The 23,068-nt window shown below is 31.4% G+C and overlaps 3 protein-coding genes across 12 annotated transcripts; 1 reads left to right on the forward strand and 2 right to left on the reverse strand.

Annotated features, from left to right (window-relative positions):
- Positions 1 to 758: 758 nt before the first annotated feature.
- LOC114178237 (uncharacterized) lies at positions 759 to 5,296 on the reverse strand. 4 transcript variants are annotated; one of them, XM_085671143.1, is made up of 7 exons: positions 4,997 to 5,296; positions 4,544 to 4,642; positions 2,578 to 2,790; positions 2,406 to 2,498; positions 2,211 to 2,312; positions 1,056 to 1,424; positions 759 to 966 (listed from the first exon to the last, which is right to left on the reverse strand). In XM_085671143.1, exons 3-7 carry the CDS (start codon positions 2,740 to 2,742, stop codon positions 892 to 894), a joined length of 804 nt encoding a protein of 267 aa, XP_085527269.1. In that variant the 5' UTR covers positions 2,743 to 2,790; positions 4,544 to 4,642; positions 4,997 to 5,296; the 3' UTR covers positions 759 to 891. The 4 variants fall into 4 exon arrangements, with proteins under 4 accessions (XP_085527269.1, XP_027919855.1, XP_027919847.1 ...); XM_028064054.2 differs by having other exon boundaries at positions 759 to 949; positions 2,578 to 2,762; positions 4,997 to 5,291; XM_028064046.2 differs by having other exon boundaries at positions 759 to 949; positions 2,578 to 2,772; positions 4,997 to 5,291.
- A 1,451-nt stretch (positions 5,297 to 6,747) lies between these two features.
- LOC114181822 (elongation factor 1-delta, putative (DUF936)) lies at positions 6,748 to 10,677 on the forward strand. The gene is made up of 4 exons (XM_028068402.2): positions 6,748 to 7,483; positions 8,476 to 8,742; positions 8,834 to 8,925; positions 9,502 to 10,677. The coding sequence occupies exons 1-4, from the start codon at positions 6,926 to 6,928 to the stop codon at positions 10,271 to 10,273; spliced, it is 1,689 nt and encodes a 562-aa protein (XP_027924203.1). The 5' UTR covers positions 6,748 to 6,925; the 3' UTR covers positions 10,274 to 10,677.
- Positions 10,678 to 10,780: 103 nt separating this feature from the next.
- On the reverse strand, positions 10,781 to 21,918 carry LOC114179809 (UPSTREAM OF FLC protein (DUF966)). 7 transcript variants are annotated; one of them, XM_028066273.2, is made up of 8 exons: positions 21,788 to 21,918; positions 16,317 to 16,428; positions 13,333 to 13,502; positions 13,003 to 13,072; positions 12,773 to 12,885; positions 11,882 to 12,608; positions 11,674 to 11,772; positions 10,781 to 11,071 (listed from the first exon to the last, which is right to left on the reverse strand). In XM_028066273.2, exons 2-8 carry the CDS (start codon positions 16,388 to 16,390, stop codon positions 10,915 to 10,917), a joined length of 1,410 nt encoding a protein of 469 aa, XP_027922074.1. In that variant the 5' UTR covers positions 16,391 to 16,428; positions 21,788 to 21,918; the 3' UTR covers positions 10,781 to 10,914. The 7 variants fall into 7 exon arrangements, with proteins under 7 accessions (XP_027922074.1, XP_027922082.1, XP_085525833.1 ...); XM_028066281.2 differs by having other exon boundaries at positions 12,773 to 12,882; positions 21,788 to 21,914; XM_085669707.1 differs by lacking the exon at positions 21,788 to 21,918 and having other exon boundaries at positions 13,333 to 13,686; positions 16,317 to 16,332.
- Between the last annotated feature and the right edge of the window lie 1,150 nt (positions 21,919 to 23,068).

Genomic DNA, 23,068 nt, shown 5'->3' on the forward strand with positions numbered 1-23,068 from the left:
TATGTCACCACAGGTGCATGACTTCAGTAGTCTGACACAAGTGCACGTATCCAGATAATATTGAGTCTAGATGAGTTTGATTTATAATATGACATGAGTAGTGGTTGTGTACTATAATTTGAAATAAAAAATTATATGCATATGAAATGTTTTAAAGTGCCTTTGTATAATTTATTCAATTAGATTACCTTTCACTACAAAAAATCATGTATGTTGTGACGCTTATTTTTTTTATATTACGACATTTTCAAACGTCGTTATTTATGTGCACAACATTTTTTGAAAACATCATAATTCCTGCCGCCACAAAATATAATATGACATTTTCATGTCAAACGTCGCTACAAACGTCACTTTATACATTGTATAAAGTGGCATTTTAAAGAGGTAAATAACGATAACTAAAAATGATGCTATTTACTTCTTGGAAAACAAATCCAATGAAAATAAAATGTCATAATTCAAATTATATTACGACATTTATAAATGTCACTATACTAAATTATAAAAAAATTATTATTTATTATTATTCACTATATTTATAATTTCATAATTCAAGAATATTGTATTACTATTATTATTATTATTATCCATTTGTATTTATGTTTTCATAATTCAATAATGTTTTATTATTATTATTGTTATCCACCTATATTTATAATTTTATAATTCAACATATTTTTTCTTTAATAATGACAAATTAAATTATGAACAAAATTATAAAACTATAAGAAAATATGCTAAAATACAAATAAAAATGAACAAAAGAAGAAATTTCATTGATCGTGGAACAATTTCAAAGTGCTGAAGAGTTAAAAGATCCAAACATAAAATAGACAATACTAAAAGTCATTTTGAAATCGTAATACAATTATACTTTTAAACCTAATCCTAATTTGTTTCGCTTCCACCATTTGATCGTACTACATCCTTTGGAGACGGTGCACCACTTTGAACATCATGTGCATTCAATGAATAAGAAATATAAGTAATTGAATAATTTTAAAATAGCAATACAATAAAATTAATTAATTTTCTTAAGTAAATTATAGTACCTCGTTACTAGACGGATGTACCAAAGCAACAACCATTGCAGCAAGAGGTTCAAGAATATCTTCTCTAGAAGCAACATAGGCAAGCACTTTTTGCATTTGGTTCATTTGGTTCTTAACAGTTGCAAGGTCACTTTCCATCTTTACAAACTTGTCATCCATATTTGATGAAGTTCCACTAGAGGAAGCAAAGTTGATTCCACTTAATCTTGCAGTTGGACATTGCTTGAAAGCAGGTGTAGGACAAGCTCGAAAAGAAAAACCTCTAACCCGACCTAGATATTCTTTTCCAAACATAACACCAACTGGATCATTTGGAGATATATCTGATGCAATTTCTGGATTTTTCAACATCAAATCATCAATTTTTTCCTGCATAAAAACGACAAACATCACCATTTCATAAATTTCATGCTTATTAAGAAAATTAGATTTTTCTTCATATATGTCAAGTTTTGTTAAAGTCGTGACCCATATTCTAACGTGATTAATAAAAATACTCCTACCATTCTAAGTTTTATATAGATAAATTAAAAATTGCATGTTGATTTCTAAAAGTTCTGATAAATATGCAGATCTACAAGTGTATCTAGATCTATATTATACAAGTTAACATTAAACATTAATTGATTTGAGACATTACAACTACAACATAATTATGTTGAGAGCTCTGTTTTAAAAAAAATTAATTGTGAGATCAACCCAGACCGTAAAGAACTAGTGGTCCATTCTACCACCAATGTAGTTGCCTAATAAATTCAAGATTCCAATAGTGAATAATATTCCAACAATTAATTGATTGTGGTGGAATGTAGTGATTAAGATTCCAGCAGAAAAACAGAGTATTATAAAGTAGTGAAAAAATTCCAACAACAAAACATACCTTATAATGCAGTTAACAAGATTCCAGCAGTGAACAAAGCATATATAATGCAGTGAACAAAATTCCAATAGCAGAACAAACCATATATAGTGTTATGAACAAAATTCCAGCAGGCATAACAAACCATATATATTGCAGTGAACAATATTCAAGTGACCAGAAAAACCATTTATATGTAGTGAGCCAATTTTCAAAACAGACAAGACCTTTTATATATAAGACACAATAAACTTATAAACAAAAGTTGCATAACTCAATTCACTGAAAAAAGTTACCTCAATCTCCATAGCATCGCCATTCACGTATGTGCCATTTTTTCTCTTATGAGTTATCTTCCACATTTCAGCTCTACTAATACTTCTACCGGTCTCTATTTTCTATGTATTCCAAGAAAAAAATTATAAGCTAAAGAAATCATTCCATAACCAATATGAATATCATTATTAAGAATTGAATAAGTAAAAAATTACCAAATGATCCCTTCTTCTTGACAAAGACATAGCACCACCAATATGAGGAACAATTTGTTTTTTCCTAATATATTTTTTTCTATTACATAATTCCTACAAAAAAAAAATGAGATCAGATTTTTTGAAAGTTCAAATTAAGCTTATTTAAATATACTAATTAAAAAGGTTATACCACTATTGAAGGCTTGAGGCAATAATCAACAAAAACAGTCCATTGATCCATACTGACATTCTCTAGACAATTCTTAATGAGCTCATTTCTACTCATAAGTGGGTCATAAAATTCATTCCAAAGTTTGCATCTGTACTCCCACCACAGTTTCCCAGTTTTAAACATGACATCTCTTTTTGCCAAGTCTTCGTTTATCTTAAAATAAAATCGAGTCTTAAAATATAAAATATAAAATATAAAACACAAATATGTTAGTCCAGATTTATATTGAATAAAAGAAAAAACATAATAGATGTCTAATAAATGTTCAGAAGTGGCATGAACAAAATCTGAATTTGGGGTAGATTGAGGACTTGATTGTTCAGATTAAGAAGTTATATGTGCATACCAGTTCTCGCCACCGCTTGTCACCATATTAAAATTACAATTACAACAATAAAAAACTTCAACCTTAAGGATGCACCTATAAATGCACACAACATTCTGTAAATTGTCTACGTGCACCACATATACATAGTAAAATCAATTATAACTAATAGTGTACGACACTGCATTATCCTGCATTATTATTTAGAATATTAACTTGGTTCTGATGTTCATCTCCGCACTACATAAACTAGAACTTATAGTATAGTCATCAGAAGGTTCTTAAAGTGTACAAGTGAATTATAAACTAAGAAAATTTTTCCATAATCTAATCAAGGTTTGTTAGCATTAATCTATATATTTATACTAATTTAGCATAAATTACATTGTTTTGAAACCATGAATACTTCGTAGTAAAAGAGTTAATATGGAGCAGGGAATATAAACATGACTTGGTTGCCTCCTAATGAAGTGACTAAAAGGTGAGGCAATCTAGCTTTAACCTTCCACATGAGAATTGATTAAGATTAATCACAAATACTTTTTTTTCATGAAGAAAAAATTAGTTCTGGTGAAGGTGAGTAGCATTGACAATTTTTGGCTTCATCATACACCCATGGCACCCAGAACCATAGAAGAAGCACACAACATTCTGTAAATTGACCCACATGCACCACATATAAATAGTAAAGTCAATTATTAACATTGACAATTTTCGGGCTTCATCATATACACATAGACACCACTCTCTTTGTTTAAGAAAAAAAAAATACATTGAACAAAGAAACCAGAGGTAGGGAATATGTGGACCCCATTCTTTTTCTTTTTTTTTTCTTTATTAGTAATGACACAAAGAATATATAGTACTAGAGTACTCAAAGAAATATATAAACACCTTTAACCTTCAAAATTAACACTAAGCAATTCAAGCTTATTTCCTTTCATATTTAGTTTATCTTTTATGTCTCAATACTGCATCCAACAATACAATGTTTGAATTAAAAGTGGAGTTTTGTGTGAAACACATAGTAGAGTACAATACTACTTTTACTCCAGCAATGTTTCTTTCAACAACAACTAGGGGAATATAAAATAGAGTACAAAAAGGTGAAAAACTCAATGAAGGGGTTAGTGTGACTCAATCTAATTCGTAGGTATCTCTTTCTCCATCCAACACCAATCACCCATCCCAAAAATGATTTCATTTGATGTGGAAAACTTAATGTTGCATAAAGATCACCATGTAGGACTATCATGATGCAGAAAACTTACTGTTGGCTTCAGTTTCATGTTGTCTCAACTGAGGTCATTCTCAATGAAGCACTAGTTAATGTTAATGTCCTTTCCACACCCTCAATTTATTACTTTTATTGTTAAAATTGACGAAAGTTGTATCTGTTGTTCACACTTAAGAACTATATATTGACATAGTGGCATGCTTTTTCACGGCAAAAGAAATTGATCATGTAAGTCTCTTGCCATAAGTTGCAAACTCTCACTCATCAGATATGCCCCAAAGACAATATGCTTATATTTTTTGGCTTTAATTCAATATTAACATTTCAGAGCATTGAAGATACATAAATCAATACGAAATTACCGTGATAAGAGAATAAACTCCAAGTGTAGAAATTTAGACTTTGACATTACCAATTGCTTCTTGAATACCTCACAACCCTTAGTTAAGTCACCATTTTACCTGCATAAAAAAGAATTTATGGTTATCTTTAATTATCAACATTTAACCTCTCACATGACTTGTCAAAACAGTTGGTGTTAATGAATCTTTTCCATTAAAATTACAAAGCACTTACATGCATTTATATATAATTTGAAACTTTTAAAAAAGAATGGCTTGATAGAATCATGAAACTGCAATGGAAAGTTTAGGGTAGCTTGACATAATGATGCTATAAATGATTTGAAAACAGAGGAAGATTCATCTGAAGTAAAAACCATAAAACCCTAAATTTTGTCCACAATGGAGAACTAAAAAATAAAGCATAATGGTTTTTGACCTTCAAAACCATAAAACCCTAACACAGTACATTACCTTGATTGAACCAATGAAGTTGAAGAATTGAAGAATAGAGAACAAGAACAAAAGTATTGGGTCGACTGCGAACAATAACAGACGCTTGTGGAAGAGGTTTCGAACAACTGCGAATAGTTGGGAGCGACTAGGAGTGTCTGCGAACGGTGATGGCGAATGTGAACTGTGATGGCTAGCAAATGCGAACGACAAGTCTATTTCGAATGCAAATCACTTTTTTTAATACGTCAAGAATGCAAATCACTTTTTTGTTTCGAATGCTTGGAAGTGGACACGTTGAATGGAAGTGAATATGAATAGTGAATATGGAAGGCAATGAATGTGAAAAGTGAATTTGGAAAGTAGAATCAGAAAATTGAAAATGAAAATATTGATTTTGGAAGGGAGGGAATTCTTTTTTTTTTTTTTAAAAAAAGGAGGGTCTTATATATTAAAAACCGGGAAAACATTTTTGAGTAAAAAAAATATTTATTGAAAATTGACATTTTTAAATGACATATTTTTTAGTAGTAGTATGACATTTAATAATACGATAGTTAAAAATGCCATATTTTACATGTAAAATATGGCAGTTTTAAAAATGTTGTATTATACTACAAAAAACGACATTTTCAAAGAAACACCATATTAAAAACACTGTTATATACACGATTTTTTGTAGTGTTTGCACTATGTGTCTTGTACTGTTTGTATTTTTTTTCGCAATGATCACCTTATTGGTTTGAGCATATGAAGATGAGGTGTAATGGTACCTTTTGTGGTTGATGCGCCATCAATTTGGAGAATCGAGTGATATTAGATCCTATTAGGTATAATTTGGTAATAAAAGCATAGTATAATAGACTAAGAATGTATATGTGTTATATTATTGTAGTTCTATCTATGTGATATAATTGTATTAATATACATTATACATTAGATAAAAGCATAGTATAATAGACTAAGAATGTATATGCGTTATATTATTGTAGTCCTATCTATGTGATATGATTGTATTAATATACATTATACATTAGATTACATGTTTTGAATATTATAATAAAGCATTCTATTTTATTAATTTTAAATGACTAAAATGAGATGTTACCGTCAATAAAAATGATTTACTTTATTGTAATTAATAAAACAAATCAAAGAAATTTTGTTGTTAATAAAATTTTTTTCTTGGTGTCAATTTTAACAAAAAAAAATTTAATTTATTTTAAAAAATTTAACAAAAAAATCAAACTACATCGATTTTTCAAAAATTAAAATTAGATTGAGACTATATAAATAAAAAACCCAACTTATTATTTTTATACCAAAAGAGCGTAGAAATAATTAAATTAATAAAAATAAAGAAATAATAAGTACGTGACTTGTTCTGTCCACTGTGCTGTCCCACTCTATGCAATGAAACACTTTATTTTTTCCTCTGTTTCTTCACCCAAATATAAAGAAAAGTGACATCTCTGTGTTTGCCATGTGTAATCACCCTTCAGTGTCTGCCACACCTGCACCTTCCCCCACACACTCCTTCCTCTGTCTCACTCTCTAATGCCAATGTTAGATTTTTTCACTCAAAAGATTAAAATAATAAAATATTTATTTAGATCGGATATTATTTAAATAATATTTTAAATATTTTTTCCTTTTCACCTTCACCCTGATAGGAATAAAAGAGAAAGTACTCCAGTTGTTTTGGTGGGAATAAGGTACGGGAAGTAAGGAACTAGAAACATTAAATTTATATTGTTTGTTTGAGATTTATCCTTTTTTTCTTAAATGAAAAAATATTTTTCAAAGATAATCAATATTCCCTAAAACTAAAGAAAAAGAGTTATTCACTCCATTTTAGAAAACCTTTCAAATAACTAATTTATTTTTAACTTTCGTTTCTGTTTCCGTTATTGTTCTCATTTCCTTTCCCACTACTCATACTGCACCTTCATGGCGTCCCTGACTCCCGGCGTCCTCTCCAAGCTCTTAGAGAACGCCGGCAGCAAGGTAACCGCCGCGCACCGCCAGGCCCTCCTCCAGGTCACCGAGATCGTGCCGCGTCTCTCCTCCACCTCCGCCCTGCAGACCCGCGGCTACTTCCTCAAGCTCTCCGACTCCCTCCACTCGGCCTTCGTTTCCGTCCCCGACGACGACGCACACCTCATCTGCTCCGACAAGCTTCAGCTCGGCAACTTCGTCTACATCACTCGCCTCGACCACGCCTCCCCCGTCCCCATCGTCCGCGGCCTCACCGTCCTCCCCAAGCGCCGCCCATGTGTCGGCAACCCAACCGAGCTCCTCCCCGGCGCGTCCCTCCACGCGCCCCAGAGCCAGACTGAACGGGTGAAGAAGAGGGTCGTTGAGAAGAAGGTGGAGACGAGGAGGTTGAGTTTGGACTCTGCGAGAAGGGTCTGGGATCATAGTCCTGTGCGCAAGGAGAAAACCGGTTCTGCGAGTTCCGGTGGTGGTAAACTCAAGCACAAGAAATCCAACCCCACTTCGCCTAACGTGTGTTGCTGTTCTTTTTCTGCTGTTTTCTTCTTCTTTCAGTCATTTACTCACATGTGGGGGTGTTTGGAGAATAGAAGGGAAGAAAAAGGAGGGAAAAGGAAGTATCTTTTTTTTTTTTGGTAGAGAGAAAATATTATTTTTGTATATGGGAATGAATTTTTTAAATTCAAAATTTTTAATGGACTTTCTTTGTTTTTCATCCACTGTTCCTAGTTTCTACTATTGCATAACAGGGAGTAGGATGGATGGAAAATAAGAGAAAAAATTTAAAATTTGAATTGAAGATGGAGAGGAAAAAAGGATTTTTATTTAAAAATCAATTTTTTGTTTCTCACACTTTTTCTTCAAGTAAAAGATCTGAACTCCATTTAAGTGTGTGTTTTATTATTAATTCATAGTTTGGTGAATGAAAGGTTTTACCTTTCGGATCCCTTTTGCTGTTTGTTGTAAATTTTGCATGGGTTTTCTGTGAGGGGGTGGTTTAATAGAGGGTTTGTCAGGGAATGAGTGTTTTCTTTACTATGTATTTGATGGCGGACATGTTATAGTAGTCATTAAGTTGTGTTCAGCAATGTCCCAAGTTTAAGGTTGTAGATTTTTAAGGAAACGTGAGGCTGTCGTCCCACTGCTGAATGTTGTTGTTTTCCTTTTGTTAAATCACCGTTTTGGATAATGGGGGCCCTCTTGGTTTTTTTAAATTTTTTGCGCTTTTAAAAGGCTTTAATTTCTGTTGTTGTGGACCACGCCCACAGCTATGAAAGGTTGTCAATATTTTTTTGGTAATGAATTATGTAAATGTGTTTCGTGAATGTTTGAGGTCAGTATGGTAGGGCCTTTGGTTGAGGGTACTTTTGAGGGTTCTACATGCTCTGATTATAACACTTTTACTCTGATGCTATATGAGACAAAAAGGTTTATTTTTATGCGTCGTTTGTTGTGTTTTAGCTTTCTTGAAGCTTATTGTGGGTACATGGTGTATGATGCTGTAGGTGATAGACAAGAAGCTTTCCACTAAAGCTGATTCTCCGCTAAAATCTCCAACTTCTAGTGTCTCACCTTTGAAGAAAAAAAACGAGAATCTGTGTCCAAAATCATTGACAAACACTCCTGTGAGGAAGAGTACTGGCAGTAGGTCACCCTGTGGTGGCACTGTTCATAGCCAACTAGTAAAGGTTCCCCTCAGTTTCAAGGCTTGGTCTTACGATACTCCTGCATCTTGGGATGATCTCTCACCCTCCACGTGTGATCTTGCAAAGGTATTGAACTGGTTTGTGTGTCTTGATAACATTCAAAACTTGCTTGCAACCATCTCTAGTTTTTGAATTTTGTTGTGTCACTCTTTTGCAGGAAGTTGTAGGTCATAGGAATTTTGCTTTTTTGGTGGCTGTGCGGTCTCTTGAAGAAGCATCTGCTACAGATACTGTGATCCAATGCATGTGGTATTTATTTAATATTTTTAATACAGTTCTTATGTTTTTTGTCACCTCATGTCTAACAAATGCATATTACAAGTTAATTGAGTATTTATAATGAACCTAAACACTTTCTATTTCAAAAAGCATTTCTAGTTATTGAAATACAGAAATGCTTCTGTTACTGTTCTTTTCAAAATATGGTTAACTAGTTTGTGTAACCTGTACCTCCTGTGCCCGTTTAAGTTTTAAAGTACAAGTTGTTGTGGATTATATCTTTCTAAACGTGTCACTATTTGAATGTTATTTCAATTGTAAATTTCTTGCAAAGTGAATAAATATCATGAGAAACCTTATGGTTATTCCAACACTGCATCTCAGCATTTTCAACTGTTGATAATCAGAATTGGAGGGAAATATCTCAGTTTTCTGATAATCAGCTTCTTTCAAGGAAACAGTTGTTTCTTTTGTAAATCTATCCTAAGTGATTATTTTTTGAAGTTAGCTAAAGAACACACACACATGTTTTTCCTCTTTTGGGTAAAGATGAGTAACTGGATTGACTTTATAATTTTATCGACTAAGATGAGCATTCTTTCTCAGCATGTTTGCAGAACTTTGCAAGTCATGTCAAACACATTCTGCTGGATCACTTGTGAAGCAGTTTTTGGAGCTTCACCTGAGTTTGCGGAGAGTTTTAGTGCTGTTTAGTTCTTTACTTATTCCATTTCCGGAACCAAAACCAAGCGGCCAGTCTACCCTGCAGTGTGCAATAGAAGATGCCGGCAAAGTTCCCAGTGGAACGAATGCTATATCTTGGGTACAAGCTGCCATAGGTACCAATCTTTCCAGATTCAATCTATTTGAAAAACAGGCGAAAAGTGAGGTTCTGAATGATGAAAAATGTCATTATGTTGTCATTGAGAATTCTCCTGAGGACATCAATACTGAGAATGCAACTGCTCAAAGCAAGCAAAATCGAGCAACTCAAGCAAGTCCTTTGCCGAATTCAACTGCTAAAAGGCTTCCTTCTGCAAAGCGGAAACTCTTGGCAACCAAAAACAAGGATGCTGGCAAGCAGGATCAATCAAAAGGAATTGAAATAAAGGTGGCTGCAAGTTTGGCTGAAAAACTTCTCGAGGCATCTAGTGAATGGTTCCTGAAGTACTTGGAGGAGTCCCTAAGGAATGAATTTGGGTTGAAAAATGAAGGGAACACTGAAATTGCAAGTCTTCTCGGACAGCTCAAACAGGTGAATCACTGGTTAGATAATTTGGTTGGTGGAGATAAGGTCGATCACAGAGTAGAGAAGCTAAGGAAAAACTTGTACCGGTTTCTACTAGAGCATGTTAATTCCACTACTGTTTCTAATTAATAAATGTGCTATAACACAATGACTAACAAAATTGAGAATGTGGAGAATACTATCCTCAACTGACTCTGCATCATTGGACAGCTGACATTGGTATTACAGTGAAGATTTAAAGTTATAAGGTTTCTGTAGAACTACTTTAATTAGGATCTTACCCCTTGTATAATTTAATTAACTTTCTGGCTGAACAAAGTAATTCCCAAGATTGTACTACTTTTTAGCTGTATTCTATGATAACGATATGTTATTACTTACTATTGATCGTAGATTTATGTTGTAATTCATTTTGGATTAACCTTTTGGTCATTTGCTTCCAAACAGTGTTTAAGCTAACCTTGGAAATCTCAAGTGCACTCTTTAGGTGTAGTTCTGGCTATTGTATGAGCAAATGCTATAAATTGTCAATTCTTGGTTGTGCCAAAAGGTTGGCTTTTCTCTGTGGTGCAGAATGTTTTGGTTTCGTTGTCAAGACAAAAGAATAATCGTGCCAAAGGGTATGGTAGAGAAAGAGACATTGAAAGAGACATTTTATAAGAGCACTAGGACCAAGTGTGAAAACATCAAAATTCAAAAGCCAACGCCTTCTGTGATGAAGGTATATATATATATATATATATATATATATATATATATAATTTGATATTTTAGTTGGTCAAAAAGTAATGTGTATGGGATGAAGTTGATGATCTCGGAAGCTGTGCCTCCTCAACATTTGGAGCTGACTTTCCCAAGGCTTTCATTCCTTTACAAGACTTCATGTGTTTGTACATTTTCTCAGGCTTAAACGACTTCCCACATTGCCTGCATCATCAAGTCCTATTTATGGTCTTCTCATTGATGATTATGATAAAAACGTGAAATTGAAAGTTTCTCGAAACATATGGGCATCAAGTACACATAGCTCATACATACTACACTACTCACATTTAATTGAGATGCATGAAACAACTGTGAAATCTTTAACACTAGACCCCGCAGCCAAAAGTTGGTAAACATCACAATCTGCTAATAAATGTCAACCCTTTTTCGTATTTTATATTTTATTACAAGAAAATCTAAATTATGGACTTTGACTAGACTTATACAACCACCCTGAATCTTCACTTCACTGGCCTCTTTGTTGGAAACTTTTGCCACTTGTCGTTTCAGTATATATGTTTTAATATTGTTCATACTTATTAGACTAATAACTAACAGTCTAGTGCAGCTTTTCTGGTCTCCATGCACCTCATTTAGCTGAGCCTCAAGCAGGTCCTCACAAGTCCTAATATTGTATCCTATTGATCTTCAACAGAGCTAAAACATCCTCCATAAATATAACCGTGAGTTTTCATGCACAGTTGCTTCTCACCATACTGTTGAAATGCTAATAATTGAAATTATGCTCATGTTGAGTCACTTACGAGCAAATTGGTCCACCAAATGGTTTGCAAGAGCTTTGATTAAGCAAGTCGCCTAACTTTTTCCTGCTCCTGTTTGTTTCCTCTCCATCAAAGCTTTTTCTGCAAACAAGGAAGAAGAATGAGAAATCAGGAAGCAACCAAGCAAATAGTAATATTAGGATCATTATTTTAAAATATTCAAAGTTCAACTGATAGCATAACTCATCACCTTGCGCCATATTGCTGTTTCTGGTCTTGATGACCCCAAGAAGTCCTAAAGCACCTCTCTGATCCTCCCAACCGGTCTCCCTTACAAATCTCAGCTTTTGTTTCAGGCATGTTGCTGGGTTCCTTCGAAATTTTTGTTTGACCCGGGTTCATCAGGATGAGTGCTGCATCATTTGTTTCCACTGTGCCACAAGTGATCCAATTTCGAAAAATATTAGAGACTTTAGTAGAATTGCTTCTGATCTTAGTGAAGGATGATTGAGATGATGATGAGGATATGGTGGACAGGGATGAATCAGGTGAGTGAGTCTTATTCTGGTCATCTTTGTGAATGCCTTTCTTACTCAACAGATTGTGATACAGGGAAGGCAATGAGCAAGTCTCTAATTTCTCTTGGTGCATTTCACTGAAACTCTCTTTGCCTCTTGTGATGTCTAAGTGCTTCTCTTCTTCAACCTTAGAAGAGTCATCATCTGTCACAGACGACCTGTCTGAGCTGAAGACCAACGAGTCCTGACTGATTTCTGATGACCCTTTTGTTGGAGAATTTGTTTTCGAATTCTGGTCTGTTTGAACCTGAGATTCTTCTTCTGCTAGAGACTGTGGCGGCTTCCGCTGCTGCTGATGCTGGTGTTCTTTGTCCTCTACAACTTGTAACTGAGGACACATCTTTTCAGCATTGATATCACAAACTGCAGCTTTCTTTTCTTCTAGTGAAGGAGTTGTTGCTGCAGCATTATCCAAAAAGTTGTCAACTTAATGAGGCTTTTGACATTATTGGAAAAGTGCAGAATGCTTTGGAAATGTCCATGGATGGAAATTATGGGTGGCCATGCTCAAATATTAATGAGAATAACAAAAGTGGGAATAGCAATTTTGTCTAAGTACATACCAAATGGGGTAGTGTGGATTTGTGATCCTTTGAGGATGTATTCATTGTCAGAGATGGGGGTTATGAGGTCGTCATCCAGCAAGTCTTGCCACACATATCCACTCTTGTACCTTCTGCCGTTCAATAATTGTTAGTTACAAATTCATCACAATGCACACATATGGTTAAAGGTTAAAAAAAATGAGGTATAGAAATGGACCCAAGCAAGGATTAGGAGGGTATCACTCAACCTCTTGTAGGACCAAGAAAATGCCTCAGGCAAGTCTTTCCCTCTCAATTCCCCAAGCCATCTCTTGACATCTTTTCAGGAGAAAAAAGGCAATACCGTTAGATAGTAAAAATCACATTAATCACAGCAAAAATGATCCATGAACACCAAGAACTCATTGTAAATGTCAAAGGTAATATGATGTGACAAGAGAAAAAGATAGAAACAAAGAGTCTGAAATGTAACAAGTGTCTGCATTTCCTTACTCTATTCACATCACCTTATGTGTAATGCAGCAGAAACAGAAACAGAAACAACAAGATGCAGAAAAGAAGCATTGAATTGAACACACCTCTGAGATAAACCCCATTACGAGTAAGATGAAGAACACGAATTAGATGAGGATGATCTGCACGACCACCTATCTGACTGAGGAAGTAAATGATGTGAAGCCTTCTCACTTCTCCTAAACCTTTGCCTTCCATTTCAATTTCTCTTGGTGTGTTGTTCTTCTTGCTTTTGCTGCAGCAAACACCAACACCCTCTTAACAAAAGGAACCTTACAAGTACTCTTCTTTTGAGGACCACCCTCTATTGTTTAACTCTGCTATCTTCTACTATGTTTCAGAATATTATATAAAACGTAGAAAGCAGCAGCTAGCATTGGAAAACACACAACACAAGAGATCTTTGTCTCTCTGCCGGCCTGCGACACAAGGAACTGAACTGACATCACAGCATGCAAACATTTATGTCCAATAAAATATTCACAATTTCGTATCATTATCGTATAATATAAGGTTAATATAATGCAGGCCTGCTAGGTAGCTACATGAGCATATATGCATGGAGTGCTTACTTGTTCTTATCTTCTAACAAGAAAACAAAAACATTTTATGTCCCTAACATAGACAAAAGAGTGAGAAACATCGAGACCAGAGAATACCAAGCAAGTGATTGGTTTGTGGAGTAGAACGAAGTTACCTTCACCTCTTCTTTCTAACACAAAAAGCAGATAGATATATAGAGAGAGAGAGAAAAAAAAGTGTGCAAGAATTGACCAGGTTTGTGGATATATAAAGATGTAGTTACAGAGTGGAACCAGGTTCAGGGATAATCTGATTTCTCGCGATTTAAGATTTAAGAAAACATTTAATAAATGTATTATAGTCAGCTTTTGACTTAACATCATTGTTCCCCAAAAAGTTCTTTTCTGTTTCTTCTTTTTTCTGTTTCATAGATGATGGTAAGAAACAAAAAGTGAGAAAAAAAAAATGAAAGATAATTAATATGAGAATTAAGATTATTGGTTTGACTCAAAGAAACTAGAAAATAAAATTATTTTATTTCTTATTAATTACTTTCTTTATTTTTATTATTATAATAAAAATTATGGATGTTGAATAATAGCACAAATAGTATTGTTTTGGAATATGTTGCATAACTACCTCTGCATGTCTTTTATTATATTGTTTCTTTTTTCTTTCTAACATAACTGTTAAATGTACATACCGTTACACACACACTTAAATTTTTCATCCACTTGAGTAATTTTGAGAATTTATTATTATTATTATTATTATTTATTTATTTATTATTATTGTTGACTTTCTGAAATTCAACAAACAGAAATAATGGGTAAACCAGTTAGAAACTGAAATGTCCTAATCAATTATTAAAATTATGAAGTCTGTGCTGATGATTAAGAAAACATACCACTTTGACTTGGTCAAATAATTAAATGAAATGGTATATTGAATGCAGTGATATATATATATATATATATATATATATATATATATATATATATATATATATATATATATATATATATATATATCATATAGTTGCTCAAAAAAGATTAAAATATTTTATTGTTATTTTTTATTGATGCATTAAAACACATTATTCTTTTCATTTTATAACTGTATTGAAAAGATGAGCAGCATGATTTGAAAACATATTATTTTTGTGAATAATTAAATTAATACATTCTATTTAAAAATATACAAATAACGAATACCAATGTTTATTATAGATCAAGATAAATCATCTATAATATGTGAAATTGATTATCACATATTTCCCATAATAAATCTAAAAGAAAATATTTTTTTATCTATTATTTAAGAATTCTTTTAATATTTAAAAATAAATAATTCCTATAATTAATACTTGAAAATGTTATATATATATATATATATATATATATATATATAATTTTCTCACGTGAAATTAAGAAAACGTATAAATTTTTGTGAGAATAAATTTCATCACTATCAATTGATTATAAAATATTCTTTATAATAAATTTTAAATAATTATTATAAATCAATAGTCATACATAATAGTTTGTGATTCTATACCAGAATAAAATATAATACACTTTTAATGCTTGCAATTTTTATTCCAAAAGAAATGGACATGCAAATTTAAATACAAAGATTTTTTTTTAAATATAATACCTTTTAATTCTGTGATATTTGTTGTAAAAGAAATGGACAAGAAATTTATTTACAAAGGTCCTTTTTATTCCAAGAGATATAAACATTAAATGATAAAATGAAGAATAATAAAATCAATTGATATTTTAACAATTTTATTATTTATTTCACTCGTAAGAACCCTACATCCTCTTACTCATTTTGCTTGAGAAAAAAAAAAAAAAATCACGTTGGTTGCAAAAATACCACCCTATAACTTAGATCTGAACATATAATTATTACTAGTTACAATTTACAAATAGTTTTTGCTTTTCTACATATAAAATACCAATTACAAACTCAATGAAAAAAGATATAAAATAAATGAAGGTGTATTAGACAAACTTTCTCACAAGTAATTTGAAGAGAAAAAAAGATATGAATTTTTCCCTGAGTTATTAAAAGTAATATTCATTACTTGTACATACTCTTTCATATAATCTTTCCAAATTTCTCTTTCAATTTTTACATAAATTAATTTTTACTTAATCAGCTTTTTTTTTTCTTCTACATTTATTTATGAATAAGAAATTTAAATAGTTTACGTTTTGCTAACAGCCTAACACAAAGATGCACCCAAATGCAATCAAAAAGAAGAGCAAACATACTTATAGAAAACCAGTTTGACCTAATTTGAAAACACAAATTGTTGAAGACAAATAGATGACAAGAAAGACACTACAAAGTGTTTGACAATTTGAAAATTCCAAATGGCAATCTTGGCCAGCAAGTAGAAGAACACTATATATACAGAATAATCATATAAAGTGAAAGTGGAAAAAATATACTAAAAATTGAAGAAAAACTTCAAACATAATGGTCCAAAAAACAAAGGATTTTGTTAGAGATTGACCTTTTCATGATGTGTAGATCCTCCTTTGTATAGTGTGAGTACCCTTTTGATGATTCCATTGCCATTGAATACATGACACACAAGTTTTGTTTTATCCCTTTTGTCTTCTTTCCTTCAACATCACATTGCAATTTTCATCACAATATGACTCATAAATAACTACCTCAAAATACAAATTAGGAAACTATCATTATAATTCTCTGAAAATCATTCAATTAGAGATTGTCACCTTCAATGAAAAGGAATCATTCCATCTTTATATCACCATGTCTAATATTGAAAATGATTTTTTCATTGAAGAACAAATCCAAAAATGAAACATATTTTTTTAATTTTTTAAATATATTTGTAAGAATTTGATTGACAAATCTAAAAATTTATACATTTATTGTTCTCTGATTTCTTCTCCTTGGGTGCCAAGTTACTCATAATTTTGTTTATGGAATATAGTTTTTTCCTTTCTTTTTCTTTATGACATTTATGACTAATTAGCTATTGCATGATCTCTTATTTTTACCGAAAAAGGGAAAATAAATTGGGACCATGTAGCTTAATTTAATGAATTGGATGAGCAAATTATAAAGATAAGGAAAAGAAAAGTAGTGATCAATATTTATTAAATCATGTGATGGTGAACCTAGCTTGCTAATTTGAATTAAAAGTTCATGAAGAGGGTCAGCAAAATAATGGAAATTTTTCTGCTTAAATAACATCAGGCATAGACAATTCAACAACCTATTCAATTAATTAAAACACTAGTCAATTTAAAGGTCAATAATAGATATTTTTTATAACAAAACTTTGTAAACAAATAACCAAGTGAAGATTCAAAACATGTATATCATGTCATGTGTGTATGTGTATGTTACTATTTTAATGTATTCAGCATAGACATGTAATTTCACTTGTTACATACCCATATATAGCCCAAAATAATGATACAGTGAAATATACTTACTAAAAAAAAAAATCAACGAAAACCTCTCTCTTTAACTTTATCAAACTTAATTATATTTTTGTAGTTATTTCAATTATTTTTTTTATAGTGAATTGGATTGTTAGTCAATAAACTTAACTGAGCCAAATAATAATAATATCAATAATAATAATAATAATAATAATAATAAATATCAATGCTTTAAAGAAGGATAGAGCTATGTCTAAATTTCTAATTACTTTGTTAATATAACAAATATTTATACTACAAGAAAATGTCTCATTAACAATAAATTTTACCGATCAAAAGTTAGTCTCTACAGTGATCAATTTAGATACCAATTTACAAAATAAAGAAAAGATATTGGTTACTAAAATAATCAGTATTATGAATGAAAATTATAATTTATCTCTAAATTAGTTTCTAAAATTTAGCTACCAAAATAAATTGGTCACTAAACATTTGCTACCAAGATCTTTGTTACCAAAGGAATTGATTTATAAATTAGTCTCTAATTAATTAGTGACCAATTGTACTTTTTTATTAATATTAATGACTATTTTAGTAACCAATAATTTTTATTTTGTAAATTGGTATCTAAATTAGTTACTGAAATGACTAACAACTTTTAGTCCCTAAAATTGTTTGTTAATTAAACATTTTCTTGTAATGTCATTAAAGTTTAAAGTTGTTTCATATGGAGAGAGAAAACAATAATGTCTAACATGTGTAATATACATAAATTAAGCTTTAGCTTCTTTTGTAAGAACAATTTTATGTTTGGTAAAAATGAATTTTATATTTATTAGAAGTGTTTTTAAAAATAATGAAAGTTAACCGTCTAACTTCTAGTTAATATATAAATTAAATTTTAACTACTTAAAAATTCATTTTACAAACTTTAGTATTTCTCTAAATTATTCTTTCACATTGTTTCTATCTTCTCTCTTTAATTATGGTATTACCTTCTATCTTTTCTCTAAATAGAAGTCATCATGTAGAGTATTTGTTTTCTACTTTTGTGAAACACGAGATAAAGGGAATTAATATATTGATTTATTTAAGTTGAGTTGTGTTCCGACAGAGATATAGGGAGTTAATATATTGATTCATTTAAGTTGAGTTGTGTTCCAATACGTCTAATAGTCTCATAGACGATACTAATGTTCTGATCTCCAATCCTAAGTCCGTTGAGTAACATCGTTAGGGTTATTCACTACATTTGATATATTGTCCACTTTGGAGTTTAGAGCTCCATCACAAATTTGTTCTTAAAAGGCGTTTCGATGAGTTGAAGAAAGAAGAGGTATTTAAACTGTCTTTGACCTCAACTCTTGAGTGATGTGAAACTATTGGGTGTACTATAACAAGTTGAAAAGTTGCAAGTTAGGAATAATATATTGTTAGTCGTTAAAATGAAAATCTATAATGTAAATAGATGGAGTTGCATTCATTTTGATTGAAAAATTTTGGTTTCAGTGTTACTATTGAATGTGAGATAATAAATTTGGTATGATATGGATAACTGGATTGATATTCGATGTTAGAAATAGAAATTTATGAAGTTTAGATATATGTTAAGTTATAAGGAATTAATTTTAAATTTGAGCATTGTATTGTCAATATGAATTTAGAAATAGTTTATTTAATTAATGAAATGCAAACATATGTATACAATGATATTGATTTTATGATGGTTTGGTTGAAACTATTTAGATTAATAATATTATATGATGGTGTTTATATTATTTTTATGCATAATTTTTTAATTTTATAATATTTTCTCTTAAATAAAATATGAGAACGTCTTTCTCTTAATTTTATAATATTTTCTCTTAAATAAGTAAGAATGCGAAAAGTTTCTTTCTTTTTATGAATTTTTGTACAAGTGATTGTTTCATCACTTAGAATGAAAATCAGAACATGAGAACGTCTCTTTTCTTGACATGTTTTTTGCTCGAGCAACAATTTGACATGTTAAACAAAAATTGTGATAAGACAATTCTCTCTCCTTTTTGTGATTTTTGTAGGCGAAAACCAATTGCTCAAGTGACATTTTATGGGGTGAAAATGTACATAAAAAATGTTAATATGTATCATTAAAGAAATAAGATATTTTAGGTTTACTAACAATTTGATCATATAATTAAGACATTTGGTGGTGAGAAGTTGAAATAGGTTCTTGTATCAAGGCTTTTTATAACAGATGTAGGTACTACCCTAACATAAGAAACTAAGGTTGATTTTTACCAATGACATTATAGGTTAAGTGTTAGTCTCGGTTGGGACATGCTTGATACGAGGCTTTCAAAAAAATTTAAGTGTGAAATATTGTTTTGAATGGTTGAAAAGTAGTTGAGAATTGTGTCTTGGTTAGAAAATTCAATAATAGTTTGTTGCGTTTGTTATCTAGTGTGAGAATATGAGTTAAGTCTTTAATCGTGAATGTGTTTGATTAAGTAATTATGTAATTACATGAGTATGAAGTAGTATTAGCTTAGAGATTGATATTTATTATATTAGCTCACTCTTGTGATAGTATTTTGGAACACACGTTTCATATATTAATTTGGAAACCAATGGTTCTAGAAGAATTGCAAACTATTAGTGACAACAAAGCATGTTGTATCCTTATGAGAGGTGTTGATCTATTTAAAAACAAAAAAGGTTGTGAATAGAAGTTTACGTTCAAGTTGGCTAACTGAATATCTTTTTATGTTGAATATGGCATCCCTAACTTCCCCTCTTGTTATATACATGTCACATATATATGGCATAAGCCATAGTGGTGATGACCACGATGTTACATAGTATAGTGCCATGATGACAAAAACAACATGTTGTATTAACTACAACCCAACAGTTTATCATTAGACCTTTAAAGTTTGGATGATTTTATAAGGCACGTACTTTCTAAATTCAATGAAAAATCTAGTCCAAATCATAATATTAATGGACCTAGAAGATTCATTTTTTATGTGATTCAATTTCCAATTTGGTAGGGGCCAAATGTTTGAGCTGATTTGGCTGGGGTCAAAGGTCGAGCAAAGTCAATCCAAGCTTAAGGTTGGTTCGGGTTGGTACCAACGGAAGGTCGATTCGTGTCAATCCTGGCCAAAGTCGAGATGAGTTATCACATGCTTAGGGTTGAGTCGAGTCGACCTAGGTCAAAAGTCAATATGAGTTAGTCTAAGTCGAAGGTCGAGCCTAGTAGACCCGAGATGAAGGTCAAGCTGAGTTAACTTCAGCCAAAGGGTCATGCCGAGTCATCATGGGTCCGAGGTCGAGGCTAGTCAACATGATCCTAGGTTGAGTCGAGTCAATCCAAACCTAGGTGGAGCCAAGTCGACAAGACCCAGATTAAGTCAATTCAGTCTCGACATAGGTTGACTCATGTCAACTCTTGCTGATATTGATGTGAGGTGGCTCAGATCAACATCAACAAGAATTGACATGAGGTGGCTCAGATTCAAGTCGAGCCGAGTGAACCAGACCCAAGTTGTTATGAGTCGACCTGGGTTTAGGTCGAGTGAGTCATCCAGATCCATATCCGATGGAGTTAATAGTCATGTATATTAGATCGATTTTACTAAATTTAATATATTTGACAAAGTAGATTCAATCTAAATTTAATCCAATTAAAATTGGATTGAAAAAAGAGTTATAATCTAGTTGATTTGATTAAAATAGATATGAATCGTAGATCAATATATTTTATTGGAAGTAGACTAGATTCAAAAAAATCCAATCCATGCCGAGAGATGTATGAGAAAGTTACATTGATAATTTTTGGTGGAGTACTTCCGTAAGAAAATCTAATACTCCAAAGAGTTTAAGTTCATACAACTGATTTAGAATGATTTATTTGGATTATATTTCTGGATAGACTAACTAAATTTTACACTCAATCCATTAAAGCCTAAGAATTCAAAATGTTTGAGAATGGACTGAGGCAGAAAACAAAAGAAGTTGGCATTTCCTTACATAAAGTTTTATGTTTTGATTGAAATGATTAAAGTAGTGGAATATTTATTATACTTATAAAAAAAACACATTTTGAAATAAGTGGGAGTTGATCCAAAAAATCTATGAGGTAGATAAAAAATATCCTAAAACATAACTTCTAACTGTTATATATATGTTTTTTATAAAAAAAATAAAATTAGCATCAAAACGCTATTTTTAACAAAAACCTCAAATTTATATTCTGGGAGACTCTTTTGTTCATTAAAAAAGAGAAAAAGAAAGAGAGGGAACTTATGATATTTATAATGTTTACAGGTCTTTGCATTTTTTACAATGTTTGTATATCTACACCATTGAAGTAAAAGAATCAACTTATGAATGAAAGCACACTCAAAAACAAAAGAAGGAACGCACAGAAAAATGGAAGAAAAAAATGCTACAAAACCAAAGGAAGAAAAAAAAAATGCTTTCATGTGCATGAAAATGCTACAAAAGCAATGCAGAGAATATCACAACACAGAAATGAATGAGTCATCAAGAAATAAGGGAAGAGATATGTGATGTTCACCTGATGATGCAGGAGAGGTTTTAATGGCTCTGATTTTCCATTGCTGAATGTGTTTACAAAAAGTGTCAACGATGTTACTTTATGAACATTTATATGGGTATAGCATAGAAGCAAAGCAGTGAAGTTTTCCAAAAGCACGTTTGTATCGTGAAAAATAGGTGCATAAGCTGGATTATAAATAAGTTAGCAATAGTAACGTAGAAGGAAATTCTTCAAGCATTCTCCTCTTTTGCCTTAATAAAGTGAAACCTTTATAGAAAAGCTTATGTGTTTGCCTTTCCTTGTAGAGAAACTTTGCAATAAGAGTGTCCCCACTTGCCACTAATTTTGAGCTTCTCATAGAAGAATACATAATTTTCTTTACCTTTATAAGTAAGATTCCCCTCATGATGCACTAATGACGAGAGATGACCAACAAAATAATAATACACTAATTGAAGAGATTGAAGAGGGAGTTGATTTCTTGAAATCTTACTTTTTAACACTAATTAAGCCATTTGGCTTTCTAAGTTTATAGAATAATAATATTTATTTTGTATATCATATTCTAGTTTTTTATAATTTTCAATAATTTTGATTAATTCTTTTAAGTGAGATTTTTCTTGAACTTAACAATGTTGTGGTTGAGGTTGGAAAAGTGTTTTTTTATGAAAATTCCACATGTAACAATTTGTTGAAGAAAGGTGCACCATTGATGAGCTTAATTTTGTTTTAAGGAAGGTCTAGGTCATAGAGTAGACTATGAATGTAACAAATAATTTTTCCAATCTTTCTCCTATAGTCCTATTAAAACCTAGTGAGATAGGGAAGTATTCTATACAAGACAATTGCTCCTCAATTTCTCTATGAACGATGGAAGAAAGAAAAAAAAAAGTAAAGAAGATTAAGCCATAACTTAAATATTAAGTTTTTTTTTTACTACATGATTCAAATTTTGAGAGTTATTTTTTTAGAGATTTTTTCTTTTTTTCTTTTTTTCTTTACACAACTCACCGATCCTTAAGAGACATTATTTACATAAATGAATCTTTATCATTATTGATCATCATGATTTCTCTCGTGAAAATATTTGTCTGAGCAAAAGTTCAGCACCCTATTTTTTTAGGGTTAAATATGTTTTTGATCCCTCAAGTTTAAGTGAATTTTGGAATTAGTCTCTCTTCAAAACTTTACACCAATTTAGTCTTTCATCTTTAGAAATGTGTGGATTTAGTCCTTCTTACCAAATTTTGTTAAGTTTATTTAACATTTTAAACGCATTTTATGATAATATTTGAGTTA

This window comes from Vigna unguiculata, chromosome 1 (genome assembly GCF_037176805.1).
Source record: "Vigna unguiculata cultivar grain cowpea cultivar isolate G323 ecotype 2 chromosome 1, ASM3717680v1, whole genome shotgun sequence".
NCBI lineage: Eukaryota > Viridiplantae > Streptophyta > Magnoliopsida > Fabales > Fabaceae > Vigna > Vigna unguiculata.

Coding starts and splice junctions, on each gene's coding strand:
- LOC114178237 (XM_028064054.2), bottom strand. CDS start 2,742: ATGTTTAAAACTGGGAAACTGTGGTGGGAGTACAGATGCAAACTTTGG. Junction 2,313..2,405: donor CAAGAAGAAGGGATCATTTG/GTAATTTTTTAC, acceptor TGGAATACATAG/AAAATAGAGACCGGTAGAAG. Junction 1,425..2,210: donor GCGATGCTATGGAGATTGAG/GTAACTTTTTTC, acceptor GTTTTTATGCAG/GAAAAAATTGATGATTTGAT.
- LOC114181822 (XM_028068402.2), top strand. CDS start 6,926: ATGGCGTCCCTGACTCCCGGCGTCCTCTCCAAGCTCTTAGAGAACGCC. Junction 8,743..8,833: donor CCACGTGTGATCTTGCAAAG/GTATTGAACTGG, acceptor ACTCTTTTGCAG/GAAGTTGTAGGTCATAGGAA. Junction 8,926..9,501: donor ACTGTGATCCAATGCATGTG/GTATTTATTTAA, acceptor ATTCTTTCTCAG/CATGTTTGCAGAACTTTGCA.
- LOC114179809 (XM_028066273.2), bottom strand. CDS start 16,390: ATGTATTCAATGGCAATGGAATCATCAAAAGGGTACTCACACTATACA. Junction 13,503..16,316: donor GATCTACACATCATGAAAAG/GTCAATCTCTAA, acceptor TGTTTGCTGCAG/CAAAAGCAAGAAGAACAACA. Junction 11,773..11,881: donor AAACAGCAATATGGCGCAAG/GTGATGAGTTAT, acceptor CCTTGTTTGCAG/AAAAAGCTTTGATGGAGAGG.